The sequence below is a fragment of the Ictidomys tridecemlineatus genome, unplaced genomic scaffold (genome assembly GCF_052094955.1).
Source record: "Ictidomys tridecemlineatus isolate mIctTri1 unplaced genomic scaffold, mIctTri1.hap1 Scaffold_39, whole genome shotgun sequence".
Lineage (NCBI taxonomy): Eukaryota > Metazoa > Chordata > Mammalia > Rodentia > Sciuridae > Ictidomys > Ictidomys tridecemlineatus.
The window spans coordinates 1,206,616-1,221,682 of record NW_027522555.1 but is presented as its reverse complement, the minus strand read 5'-3'; the positions used below and the strand labels follow the sequence as shown (position 1 = coordinate 1,221,682).

General features: G+C 34.8%; 1 protein-coding gene and 1 non-coding gene across 3 annotated transcripts in view; one reads left to right on the top strand and one right to left on the bottom strand.

The window, feature by feature from the left end:
- The window catches only part of LOC144373409 (transport and Golgi organization protein 1 homolog), a 37,008-nt gene that overhangs the window by 20,798 nt on the left and 1,143 nt on the right, over positions 1–15,067 (bottom strand). For both annotated transcript variants that reach the window (XM_078036494.1, XM_078036496.1), the window contains exon 2: positions 14,780–14,916. In XM_078036494.1, coding sequence (XP_077892620.1) covers positions 14,780–14,916 — 137 coding nt within the window. The remainder of the gene's footprint in view (positions 1–14,779; positions 14,917–15,067) is intronic.
- On the top strand, positions 11,648–11,754 carry LOC144373425 (U6 spliceosomal RNA). Its single transcript, XR_013433098.1, has one exon. It is a non-coding gene; the product is annotated as a U6 spliceosomal RNA (small nuclear RNA).

Genomic DNA, 15,067 nt, shown 5'->3' with positions numbered 1-15,067 from the left:
GGAGCCCAGCGGGGGACAGCGCAAGGAGAGCCCAGCAGAAGAGTCCAAATGAAAGGACTCCAGAAGGAAAGAGGCTCACCTGTCCCCGGAACTGGGAGAGGACCAGCGATTTAGAAGGTCCTGGAGGAAGCCAGGGAACTAGCAAAAGGGGATTATAGGCAGAGACTAGGAAAAAGGAGAAAGTCAGGCCTCCCAGCTCCTCCCAGAGCAAAACCCTTTTGTCAACGTGTTGAGACACCAGGTACCTACCTGCCCCAAAAGTGCAGACAGAAGAGGAGAAGCTTCTCCTGCTCCCTTCTAAAGGACTACTGCTTGGACTGGGCTTTCCTTCCCTGCTCAATCCAGTCCTGTTACTTTCTCCAATTGTGGATGACACTCTTTTTAAAAAGCCTTACCCTAAGGAATCATGTCATTATCACCCCACTCCGGTGGCTTCATTTCTGGATGCCACATTTTAAGGTTGCATGACTTGTGGAAAAGAACAGAATCATGAATAGCCCCCGAAAAGCACGTGCTAAAAATTGAAGAAACTGGGGACGTTTAACTTGGGGAGGGAATGAACATATGTGGATCTTTAAAAATCTGTCATCAAGTTGATTATAGTCAATTCAAAAGAACAAGAATAAGCAGGAAAGCACTGAAAAAGAAGAGCAATGAAGGGTACAGGGAGGGCAGACTATATAATTAATTCATGTACCCTCGTCCAAGCCCAAGAATACATAGAGATTGTGGGACAGAATAGAGAATCCAGAAACAGAACCAACTGGACATTTGGGGTACAATAAAAGTTAGTTTGGGGAAAATAGACTTTCTAATAAGTAGCGTTACCACATGGAAAATTATAAAATTGGATTTTTCTCTACTTATTCAAAAGATAAACTACAAATGGATAAGAAACATGAATGTAAAAATAGAAAATAAACAAGTACTAGAAAATATTGGGTGAAATTTTCTATGTATTATGAGTGGGCAAAACCTGCCTCATTGAAAAAATCTTTCCTGGCTGTATCTAAACCTGCTACACACACACACACACACACACACACACACACACACACACACACACACACAGTTTGACAATGACAACCTGAGAAAAAATATTTGCAACCTATTATTGTCCAAAGAATCATGTTCCTGAAATATAAAGAACATTATAAATAAAATGGCCAGCAAACCTATACAAAAATGGGCTGAAGAAATAAACAGATCTCAGGAAAAGAAATGCAAATAGCTATAACATATGGAAACATGCTCTGCTTAGCTCATAATGAACAAAATACAAATTAAACCACACCAAGATACCATTTCTCACTTGCATTGGCAAGATCCAAATGTTTGACCACATACTCAGTAGGTGAGAGAATGTGGGGGAATACAAATTCTCAGATAAGTATACAAAATGATACAACCCTTATGAATGAGATTTGGCAACATCTCCCAAAACTGCTTATATATTTACCTATTAACTCAACAATCGCACTTTTTTTTTTTAACTTTTTCAGTGCTGGGGAAGGGTATCTAGGGCAAGTGCTCTACTGCTGAGCTATAGTCCCCCAGCCCTAACTTCTAAAGATACTGGGAATACAACAACAAATGTTTAAAACTTGTATTTACAAAACTATGTTATTCAAGCATTAATTATAATAATACAAGATGGTCACAAAAGGCTGAAACAACCATCATCAATGAAAGTTGTTGAATAAACCAAAGAAGAAAGAAAATAATTTTAAATACTGCTAAGAGCTGGTTTCCAGAATATATATTTTTAAAATGAAGTAGAGAAAAATATTTGTAGAATACTAATTGTATCTTAGAAAGTGAAAAAAGATGAGTATATTATTTCTTATAGCTTTGAGGTAAAATTGACATGCAATAAATTACATGTATTTAAAGTGTGCAATTTGATAAATTTTAACATGAAATTATGAAATCACCATTATAATCAAGATAATATACACATCCTTTACTTCCAAAAATATTCTCATTCTCTAGGTAATTCTGCCCTTTGTCACCCTTCCTTCTTGCCCCCCACTTTCCCATTCCTCCAGCAAAATGTCTATCTTAATAGATTGCTTTGTATTCCTCAAGTTTTATGTGTATGGGATAATGTATTTTCTATGGCTTCTCTTATTCAGCATAATTTGAGATTCATCTACATCAGTTTATCTATCATCTATTTTTATTGCTGAGTAGCATTTCATTATATGTACATACCACAATTTGTCTATCATCTATTGATAGACATTTGGATTTTTTTCCAGTTTGGGGCTTTTACAAATATAAAATTCCTCCTATTGCTATATAACTTATCTTTTCTTTGGAAAAGAATGGTTGGATATGACTGGTATATGTTTACCTTTTTAAGAAGGTGATTCTACCACTTTATATCCCCACCAGCTGTGTACCCATCCAGTTCCTCCATCTCCAACCACTCAGCACAATTGTCTTTAATATTAGATATTTAATAAGTGTGTAGTGGTAACTCTTATGCTTCAAAATTGCATTTCCCTGATAATTATGTCAAGCATTTTTAATGTCTTTATTTACTATCTGTTTATCTTCTTTGATGAAGTGTTATTTTACAGGACTATATTTTTTCTAATGAGTTCTAAGAGTTCTTCATATATTCTTGATGCAAGTCTTGATAAATGCTTTACAGTAATTTCCTCCCAGCTTGTGTTTTGTCTATTTCATTCACTTCAAAGTGTATTTTGAATTACAGAGGTTTTAGTTTGATGAATCCCACATTGTCAAATCATTTTTAATGCTTTTGTTGTCAAATTTAAGAAATCTTTGCCAAACCTAAGTTCAACAAAAATTTTTCTCTTATTTTTTTCCTAGAGGTTTTGTAGTTTTGAGTTTAATATTTAAGTCTGTGAGTTAATTCAGGTGTCTAATGCAAGGCATGGATCAATATTTTGCATATAAATATGCAGTAATTTCAGTACCATTTGCTGAAAAACTTCCCATTCTCTACTTGTCTTTCCATCTTTGTCAATGACTGTTGCCATATATATTGTGTATCTATCTCTGAATTCTTGGCTCTGTTCCAATGTTTTGTCTGCAATCCTGATTACTGTAGCTTTAGAATATTTTTTTTCTTTTTTTCCTCTTCGTATGGTACTAGGGATTGAACACAGGACCTTGCATATGCTAGGCAAGTGCTCTACCACTGAGCTACATCCCCAGGCCTAGATTAAGTCTTGAAGCCACGTATTCTAGGTCTGTTGCAATCAGCTTGTCATTTTCTACAAAACTCTGCAGGAATTTTGATTGGAATAATGTTGACTCTGGTGATTAAACTGGGATGAATGGACACCTTAGTCTTCTGACTCATAAATTAGGTATATCTCTCCATTTAGGTTCTCTTTAATTTTTATCAGCAATATTTTATAGTTTTTAATATATACATTTTAGTTTTTGCCACGTTTATGTTTAAATACTTCATATTTTTATTCTATTGTACATGGAAATCTTTAAAATTTCAATTTCTAATTATTCATTGTTAATATATAGAAAATATAATTGCTTTTAGATGTAAATTTTATCTGTCAACCTTACAATAGCTTTTTTCTAGATCATACCAGATTGTATCTATATATATTCATGTTATCTGAAAATAAAGAGAATTTTATTTCTTTCTTTCCAATCTGAGTGCATTTTATTTCTTTTTCTTGCCTTAGTATACTAGCTATTTCCTTACTGCACCCCAGTACAATGCTAAATAGATGTAATGAGAGTGGACATCTCTGTTTGGTTTCTGATCTTGGGGAAAAGTATTCAATTATCAACCATTAAGTTTGAGGTTAGCTGCATTTTTTCAGAGGATATTTTAAGCTCCCTTCTATTCCTAGTTTGTTATTTGTTTTTCGACATCAATAATAAATTCTGAGGGGCTGGGGTTGATACTCAGTGGTAGAGCACTTGCCTAGCATGTGTGAGGCAATGGGTTCGATTCTCAGCACCGCATATAAATAAGTGAATATAATAAAAGTCAATCAAAATCTAAAAAAAATTTTTAAATAATAATCAGGGCTGATTTTTTTTTACATGTCGATGGGATTTATTGTCACCTACTTGTACATGCACACAAAATAACAATATAATTTGGCCAATATTACTCCCCAACATTTACCCCCTCTGCTATATTTTTTAAATGCTTGTTTTGTATCTCTTGAGCTAAACAAGAGTATGGGATATGTGTATGGAATAATGTATTTTCTATGGCTTCTCTTATTCAGCTTTTAGGTACATCAATGTGGTAAATTTCATTGATTTTCAAATGTTAAATAAATTTTGGATTCTTGACATAAATCCCCATCATCAGTCTAGTTTTTGTCTATGATGTATTTTCCTTTTACATATTGTTGTATTCAACTTAAATTTTTGTTTAGAATTTCTGTACAGATTCATTAGAGATCTCTTGAGAGGTATGTGATTTTCTTTTCTTGTTATATCTTTGTCTTGGTTTGGTGTAGTGATAACACTGGCTTCATAGGAGAAATATTTCCTTGCTTTAATATTCTACAAGGGTTTAGTATTACTAATACTATTAGGAATTAGTATCATTTCTTCCTTACAGGAATTGGATCACCAATAAAGCTATCTGGGTCTTATATTTTTTTTCTTTGTAGAAAGGTTTTTACCTATACCTTCAATTTCTTTAATAGTCAACAAGGTTTATGAAGTTGTCTGTTTTTCTTGAGTGAACTTTTGCAATTTGTGGCTTAAATAGAATTTCTTCATTTCATCTAAATTGTCAAGTTAATTAACATAAACTGTTCATAATATCCCCATTATCAGTCTAGTATCTGTGAAATCTGTAGTTATATCCCTTCTCTGATTGCGGATATTGGTAATCTGTGTCTCCTCTTTTATTTCCCTCACTAGATGTTGATCAATTTTATTCATCTTAAAGAACTAGCTTTGGGTTTCATTGATTTTCTCTTATTTTCCTTTTTTAAAATTTTACTGACTTATAGTCTTTATTATATCTTTTTTTCTTGCTTACTTGGAGATTAACTTATTTTTCCTTTTCTAGTTTCTCATAGTAGGAACTAAAGTCAATGACTGGAGACTTCTTTTTTAATAAAGCTATCTTGGGCCTGGTAGTGCTATAAATTTTCCAATAACGCTTTAGTGACATTGCACAAATGGATATGTTGTTTTCAGTTTTATTGAACTCAAAATATGAATTTCTTCTTTGATTTATTTGACTCAAAAATTATTTAGCAGTGGGGGCTAAGGTTGTAGCTCAGTGGTAAAGTGCTTGCCTCACATGTGTGAGGCACTGGGTTCGATCCCCAGCACCACATAAAAATAAATGTACTGTGTTGTTCATTTATACATATATATATATATATATATATATATATATATATATATATATATTTAGCAGTCTGGCACTAAAGTTTTCAAATATTTGAGAAATTTCCAGATTTTTCCATTATTGATTTCTCATTTTATTGTGTTCAGAGAACAAGCTTTGCCTGACTTTGAATACTTTTATATTTACTGATAATTTTTTTAAGATCCAGAATACAGTTTATCTTGGTAAATGTTCCATGTGCACTAAGCTCCTTGGGAGTTTTCTATAAACGTCAATTAATTTCAAATGGATGGATTGATTATGTCATTCACACTTTCTACAATCTTACTTTTATTTTTCATTTTCTGCCAATTGCTGAGGAGAGGATATTGAAATCTCTAAATGTAATCTATAGGATTCATCATTTTCCTCATAATTCTATCAATTTTTATACTTCATGTATTTTGAAGGTCTAATATTAAAAGTACAAGCATTTAAGTTTATTATATAATCTTGACTGATTCCTTTATCATTAGGAAATAACTTTCTTGAGTCCCGATGATATATTTTGCCCCACAACCTCTTTTGGTTTAATGTAGCTACTCCAGATTTCCTTTCACTAGTGTTTAACATGAGATACCTTTTTCAATCATTCTAATTTTGACTTCTTTGTGTCTATTTACAGTGTTACTCCCTTAGACATCTATTTGGGTCTTGCTTCTTTAGGCAATATGACAATCTCTGTTTTTAACTGATGTATTTAGATACTTTCCACTTAATAGGATTACTGCTGTGCATAGGTGTAAGCTTAATATAATCTTCTATTTGTTCCTTCTGTTCTTTGTTCTTTTTCTTTTCTTTCTGTCTTCTTTTGCAGAAATACCACTATCGGTATTTTTAGTGATTCCTCTATTGGCTTATTAAGCTATAACTCTGTTTTCTAATCTTAGTGCTTCAGGGTTTAGAATGTACATCTTTAATTTGTCACAATATACCTTCAGATGATACTGTATTACTTCACATATTCAATAAGAACGTTACAATAATTACTACCCTTCTGAGATTTATACTGTTGTCATGTATTTTACTTTACATGTTTTCTAAATCCCATACTACACTGATGTTTGTCTTTAAACAGACAATGACTTTTTAAAATGTTCAAATAAGAAAAATTATTTTAAATATTTATGCACACAGTCACCATTTTCAGTGTTCTTTACTCCTTTATTCCATTATTTCCATCTGCTGTCTTGGTGCAAGTGTAGGGTGAATTCTTTCAGCTTGTATGTCAGTACAAGTCTTCATTTTAGAAAGATATTTCACTGGGCATGATATTATCGGCCAACATTATTACTCTTCAAATATATTAAAGGTATCACTCCACTATATTCTCTTATGCCTAATTTCTGACAAGAAATCTGATGTCATCCTTAGTTCTTCTCTACATAAATGTTTTCTCTAACTGCTAAGATTGCTCTTTATCACTGGGTTTGAGCAATTTATTTATGATATAATATACCTTGATATAGCTTTATTCATGCTTTTTGTACTCTAGTTCCTTTTAATATCTTGGATCTGCTGATGTACAGTTTTCACAAATTTTTGAAAATTTTTGGCCATCATTTCTTAAAATATTTTTCTGAATACCTCTCAACGCTCAACTTGAAACTGTCCCACAGCTCACTGATGCTCTGGTTCACTTTTCTTTAACAGAAGAAATTTTCCCTGTGTTTCATTTGGGGTACTTCTCCTGTTATGTCCTCAAGTTCACTAACAATTTCATCACAAATGCTTATTCTGACATTAATCCCATCCACTGTGTTTATCATATATTTTCAACTCTAGAAGTCTGATTTTCTTAAAATGTATCTTCTATATCTCTTTTTACCTTTTTAACACACGAAATATAGTAGTAATAACTTTTTAAAAAATGCCATTACCTCATTCTAACATCTCCGGCAGTTCTCGGTTGGCTTTGATTGGATGATTCTTCTCCTCATCATTGTGGATTGTATTTTTCTTGCTTCTTTGCATGCCTGGTAAGCTTTGATTCGATGCCATACATTACGAATTACTATTCTTAATATTTTGTATACAATTAAATTACTGGAAACAATTTGATTCTCTTGGGTCTGAATATTTGCTAGGTATTACATAAATTGTAATAGTCAGTCCGAGGTAACGCCCTTCTGATTATTCTACCCAACTTCCTTAGATAGTTTTTTCCAGGTGCTATTCTGGTCCCTGTGTTAGGACCTGTTCCTTCTAATCACTTAAGATTGTTTCTCTGACTTGCTAAGCAGTTTCATCACACTTATGTGCAGATCAATACCCTGCTGAACACTCAGAGAGCCTTTCACAGATTTCCAGAATTGTCTCTCAATGTAGCAACCTTCTTTTGGTACTCCACCCTGTGAATTCTAGTCACTTCGGTTTTCCTGGAATCTCAGCACCATCTCTCAATTCATGGTATCCTCTGGTTCTGCCTGACTTCCCCTTCTTTGTCATGGCTTGGGAATCTCTTAACATAGTAAAAGCTGGGACAACTAAAGAGCTCACAGCATTTGTTCCTTATGTTTCCAGAATCATTCTTTGTTGCTTGATCTTCAATGTTGCTGGATCTTCAAATTTTATCTGTTTGTGGGTTTTTTTTTCATATTTATTTTAGTTGTTTCAGTTGGGAAGGTGAAGCCAGTACCTATATAAAGCTATCATAGCTAGATGTAAAAATCATTTGCTTTTCTTTTTCTTTTTATGGTGCTGGGGATTGAACACATGGCCTCATGTATGGTAGGCAAGTGCTCTACCACTGAGCTACATATCCCTTTTCTCATTTGCTTATTTTTTTAATAACAGAATACATAATGAAATAAATTTTAAAAGTTAACTATAAAAGAGAGTAACATCAGGGTAGACAGAACTGGGACAAAAGCTAGAATTCTTTCAAAATCAGGCAGGAGAATCACAAGTTCAAAGCTAGCCTCAGCAACTTAGCAAGTCCCTACGCAATTTAGTGAGAACTATCTCTAAATAAAAAATAAAGAGGCTAGGTATGTGGCTCAGTGGATAGGAGCCCTGGGTTCAATCACCAGTACTAGAAAACAGAAACAACTTATTTTTACAAATTAACTTTGGCTCTTCTAAATATTTAAATAATTGTAAAATAAACAAAAAAATCTTTATAAAGTAATACCTAAATATTGAAAGCAAAAATGAAACAACCTGTGACATCAAGTTGGTGACAAACCACAGAAATGAATTAGTTCAAACATACCTTAGTGGGATATAGCTTAAAGACAAGAGAATTTCATTTCAGGAATACATTCCTGAAAGTATTTTAAATAACATAAATATAGTCTTGTGTTGCTTAATGATAGGAATAAATTCTGAGAAACACATCTTAGGCAATTTCAGCATGTAAACATTATTGAGCATACTTATACAAACCTAGAAAATATAGCCATTTCCACACGTAGGTATTCATATATGGTATATCATCACTTTGGGGATAAAAACCTATAAGATATTATTATACTGAATTCTGTAGACAATTGTAACGTTGTAAATGTTTATATATCTAAACATATCAAAACACAAAAAATATATTAAAAATACTAGGTGACAAGAATTTTTTAGCTCCATTATTATGCACTAATGACCAAAATGTCATTAAGTGGCACAAGACTGTAAACAATTATACTGATGTCATTGAAAACTGGAACTCCAACATCAGAGAAAGAAAACACAAATCTAAGATAGATGAAGTGAAGTAAAATCTCTCCTGAATTTTCATGGGAATTATCTAAATGACATGATGAAAAATCCCCACATATTTCTGAGCTTTGTTCACTAAAAAGGCCTACAAATGACAGTCAATTTGAGCAATAAGCAATCCTAGTACTTGGAATGTAGCCTCTAAATATCATTTCCTATTGAAAGGAACCAAAGTTCTTTTAGAGAAATAGTGCCTTCAAGGTCTGGACAGGGAATGTTTAAGATGAACTTGGAATATCTCATAGTTCAAAAGCAAGGGAAATAGGTAACAATGACCACTAGGTGGTGGCAAAGGGTCCCAGGAGCCAAGATAAAGAGGCTTCTACAAGGCAAAAGGGGGAGAAATTGAGCATCAGGTAAGAACAATTACTATTCCTAACTGGATTAAACACACCAAATATTTTTAAATGCATGACATCATATTAACTCTTAAATAAAAGTTAAAAAGATTTCAAAAGCCCCTTTGGGTATCATTTGATAATGCTAGAATACCACCTTACTATTCTGAAAAGTAATGAAGAAAAGGAATCAAATGTTTATCTCCTGCCTTAACTATACAAACCAAATATCTGTGTAAAGAATAATCAATCATAGCCAGGCGCCGTGGCACACACTTGTAATCCCAGTAGTTCGGGAGGCTGAGGAGGGAAGATAGCAAGTTCAAAGTCAGCCTCAGCAAAAGCGAATTGCTAAGCAACTCAGTGAGACCCTGTATATAAATAAAATACAAAATAAGGCTGGGGATATGGCTCACTAGCCAAGTGCCCCTGAGTTTAATCCCCAGTACAAAAAAAAAAGAAAGAAAGAATAATCAATCATAAATTTTTATTTGTATAGGCATCCCAGCCTTTAAATGAAGAAAGAAAAATCCCAGCAACTCAGACCATTGCTATTTTGCAACCTGTAATATATTAGCAAATCTCACCAAGGTCACTGTTGACTAGTAGTCAACATCAAAGGAGAGGACATGCAGATGTCAATGCAATATTTTATTAAGTTTTCATAAGAAACAGAATTGAACCTAAACCTGACTACCAATTTCCAAGAAATATAAAGCAACAGAGAAAGGCTGAGGTTGTTAGCTCAGCACTTGCCTAGAATGCATGGAGCCCGAGGTTCAATCCCCAACACCACCAAACAAACAAACAAAAAAAAGGCAATAGAGAAACAGGTTAAATTGTTGTACCACGGGGATGTCATTTATTCACCAAAACTACAATATATCCTAGAAGTCCCACAAACATATTTTTTTCAATTATCGCAAAAAGTTACAAAAAAAGGATAAATCAATAGAGAGTAACTTATATGAGACTTGTTCTCCCACTGAAAGCAACCAGAAAGTTGGAATATATATATATATTTTGGTACCAGGGATTAAACTCAGAAGCACTTGATCACTGAGCCACATCCCCAGTCTCAGCCCCATTTTGTATTTTATTTAGAGACAGGGTCTCACTGAATTACTTAGCACCTCACTTTTGGCTTTGAACTCATGATCCTCCTGTCTCAGCCTCCTGAGCCACTAGGATTAAGGCATGTGCCACCATGCCCAGTCAAAATATATTTTTAAAGAGCTATTTTTCAGATAGAAAGCCACAAGGGACATGCAACTGTCACCCCTAAGATCAGGAGAACAAATAGATGAGCATTTCACCTGGAGGCACCCTCTAGACCTCAGTTTGGGAAGGGGAACCCAAATAGGGCATAACAGTCTCACTGAGGAGAGAGAGACCAGAGTTCCAGGAGTTTAAGCAGCCAAAAATATGTAGAGAAAACTACCAGAAAGATGGGAGCCACAAAGAAAGAGAGTTCCAGAAATCTGCATGGAGGTGGTCTTCAGTTTGGGGCTACATTCTAAGCAGTACCTGCGAGGGGCAAGAACAACTATAAGCTAACCAATCCCACAGTTGGCACTGAGCTAGGAGAAGTCTGGATTCCAGCTAGCCAGAGAGAGTTGACATACAAAAACAGTATGGTCAACAAGCTCATGAAGAAGTATTTGATCCAGGCATCATGGCACATGTCTGTAATTTCAGCAACTCAGAAGGTTGAGGCAGGAGGATCCCAAGTTTGAGGCTGGCAACTTATCAAGGGCCTAAGCAAGTTAGTGAGACCCTATCTCAAAAGAAAAAAAAAAGTTCACTCAATATCATTAATTATCAGGAAATAAACTCACAAAGACATACCCACTAGAATGGCCCAAGTGCTAGTGAAGATGAAGTCAAGTGGAAGTCTCCTAAATTGCTGGTGGAAGTATAAAATGATTGTGGTCATTTTTTAGCATGGCTTGACAGTATCACATAAGATAAAAACATACATTAAATGTAGGAGGCAATTGCACTCCTAGATATGAGTCCATTTATAGTGGCATATATATGAAATAGTACTGTAGGAAAAATGAATCTATAGTTTAAAAAAAAAGTTATCAGTGGTTGCCTGGAACAGGTGGTGAAGGAACTCACTGGGAAGGATCCCAAGGAAACCCCTTTTCTAGTGAAAAAACTGTTCTATATCTTGATTATGGTAGTTTTTACATGGGTATCTACATTTGTTAAAACTCAGAGTGTGCTTGCTTTGGCAGCACATATACTAAAATTGGAACAATACAGAAAAAATTAGCATGGTCCCTGAGCAAGGATGACACCCACATTTGTGAAGCATTCCATAGTTTTGTGGAACCAACCCTTCAACAGATGAATGGATAAAGAAACTGTAGTACATATATGAAATGGAATATTACTTATAGCCTTAAAAGAGAAAAAAATTATGGCATCTGCGGGTGAATGGGAATATCAGGTTAAGGGAAGTAAGCCAATCCCAAAAACCAAAAGCTGTATGTTCTCTCTGAAAGTGGATGCTGACCCATAATGGGGGTAAGGTGGGTGGTAAGAGGCATGGAAAGAATGGAGGAACTTTGACTGGGCAAAGGGGAGGTAGGACAGGTGAGGGGGCATAGGGATAGGAAAGATGGTGGAATGAGATGAACCTTATTACCCGAGGTACATGTAGGAATACAAATGTGTTGTGTACAACTAGGAAAAGTTTTGTTCCATTTATATACAATGAATCGAAATGCATTCTGCTATCATGCATAACCAATTAGAACAAATTAAAAAAAACTCACTGATATTGGCTATCAAGGAATTACTGTTAAGTTGGGTGATGGCCCGTGGGTTCATTATACTATTCTCTGTGCTTTTCTTTAAAGCTTTTCTAATTAAATTTATTTTTTAACTAGTACATAGAAACAAACATTATAATTATTGAAGTAGGTAACATGACATTTTGATGCATGATTACACTATGTAACGTTTAAATCAGTTAAATATATCTACCTCCTCAAACATCATTTCTCTATGGTAAAACTTTCACAACCTTTTCTTCTAGTATTCTAAAATGTACAGTATGTTATGGTTACCTATAGTCCCCTACTATTCTCTCTGCTCTTATTTGAAAGTTTCCATGATAAAAATACTAAAAATAATTTTTAAATTAAGATATAACTTCAAATATTTAAAGGATTTCTATGTAGAAAAGAATTCAGTTTTATAGAGGAAATCATGTGGAGGAAAATTTGGAGTCAATACAAGGATGAAGTAGACAACAGAAGAACATATAGCCTTGTAAGAGAGTGACTCATGCTAGGAAATACTGGTGTACAGGCCTCATAACTACTCGTCAGGGCCACAGTAAAGAAAATAACAGCAATGAGTGAGAAACTAGACTAACAGCCTTCCAAGGTTTCTTCTAACACTAAGATTCTACTAAGATTCCATTGATCAATGAACCTGATTGGTGCACATCTCCCAAACACATCAGAGCCTATTACTCTCCAGTCCTATCAGATATCATACTACTTGTTTAAGATTTTACATTGATTTGTTCATAATTTTTGCATATATTTGTTAAGTCCTTTTCTTAAGGCTTTCAAAAATCACAATCATGCCTTACACCTGTTAGACTCTTTTAGTCCTCACACAATGTCCTGTACATACTGGGCCATCAAAATGCCTTTTTGAAATCTCCTTTCAAATCAGTCTTTTAACATTGTGCCTCTTCTTTGCCACTCACGTCTATGTCTTACCTATCACCGTACAATCACTGACACACCTGCACCACATTCGTGTCCCCCGACCTAGACCTAGAGGAGGGCTCTGTGCATACCTAAAAATATGAATAAAGAAATCCTTTCCATATCGTGAGGCTGTTAACTTTCCAAGTGATGCTGATTCATTCTGATAATCAAATTATGACTGTGGAAGACTGCTTTAATCACTGGAAATATCATTATTCTAACTGCCTGGCTTGTACATACCCCTTACCCAGGTGGCTGCCACCATCATGAACAAACATGGAGCCAACTGAAAAATGATTTGTTTCTCCCCACCACATCTTTTCCACCCTGGTGGTCTTTCCTCCCCAGGTATTCATTGATTTATACCACCTTCTGACTGCCTACATGAGAATTAGGGGGTGCGTAGGGGTAAAACCCTTCAAAATGCCAGACACCTCACCAGACATTTTACCTTGTCAAATCATTTAATTCTTATGATTGGAGTAACCATTATCTACATTTTTCAGATGAGGAAAACTTTTTTCAAAAGTTCAGTTATTTGCCCAAACTTCTAAATGATAACCTTGGGATTTGAAACCACATCTACCTGGCTTCAAAATCTATACATTTTACAAGGAAAACAACAACATCATCTTTCTTACACAAGCCTTGAAATAACACAATCTACAGGAAACAACTTCAGTTGGGGAGGATTACTGTCACAAAGGCCCTAGGACCTCCAACCTCTAAAAGCTTTCTCATTCCTATAATTAAATTCTAAAAGTCCAATATCAACAAATACCAATGGGGGGGAGGTAAGTCCTAAAATGCTTAGATAAGCTTCTAGACAGATTAAATGTCTTGTTTGAATCATGATTTTCTTTAGAAAGATCAGCCTTAAGTGACTCTTTCTAAGAAACAGATCTAACCTAATTCCTTTTCATTCTTAAAACTTTCTAAGGATCCCCACTATTAATGGTCTAATGCTACTTTGGCTCATGACTTCAGTTAAGATTTGCTGGCCTCTCCAACAGGCCCATCCCCCTCCAACTTCACACTTTACAACACCAACTATTCACATTCTCCTGCCCTCCCCAAATATCCTTTCTTCATGTTTCCATTTCTCTGAACACATTTCTTCTGACTGCCAGCTTCCCCCACCACCCCAGCCTGTCTAATCAACAACAAACCACATGTCAGACTCCTGTTTGCCCTTTGCCTGTGCTTCAAACACATCTCAACCACTTTCTGACCTTATTGATCACCCTTCCAACCATAATAAATGCATTTATGGACAATAATGTTCTACCATCGAATAAATACCTCTCTTTCTGCCATTATCTTACTGTGTTTCAAGTGAATGCTGTTATCTCCCTGCCAGAATGAAAGGTTCTGAGGGGAAGAACCAAGTTTTTATAGGTGTGCAAATGTCCAGCCTTGGTAGACAGCAAATCTTCCTCATGTGCTAAACCAAGTAGCCATTAAAGCCACACCCCTATGGCTTTTGTTTCAGGAGCTATCTACTCAAAGGATCAGGAGTAATTTTCATAAAGACATTTTAAGTTCTTCACTTCATGACCAGAAACCACTTAAAAACTAATAAATAATCAACATTCTAATTGAAGAAACTATGTCAAACTTACCATCTTAGACAAATAAAGCAAGAATGAATGTAACAAGAAAAGTATGGTGGTGGCATCTTCTGGCTCTTCCACCTTTATCTCTAGTTGGTTTTCTGTATCAGCAGCATCAACAGGAGTACCTTCTGTTATAAGTAGCTCTAAAATTGAAAGGGGAAATGGCTATTTTATTTTATGCTATAGAATAAGAATTGTCTCTCTTCAGTTTCAATATTCATCGAGTGTTTCACTAAATATATGAGTCACAGTGCCTGGAATATTTGGCTCTCCTAAAGACAATTAACACAGAGA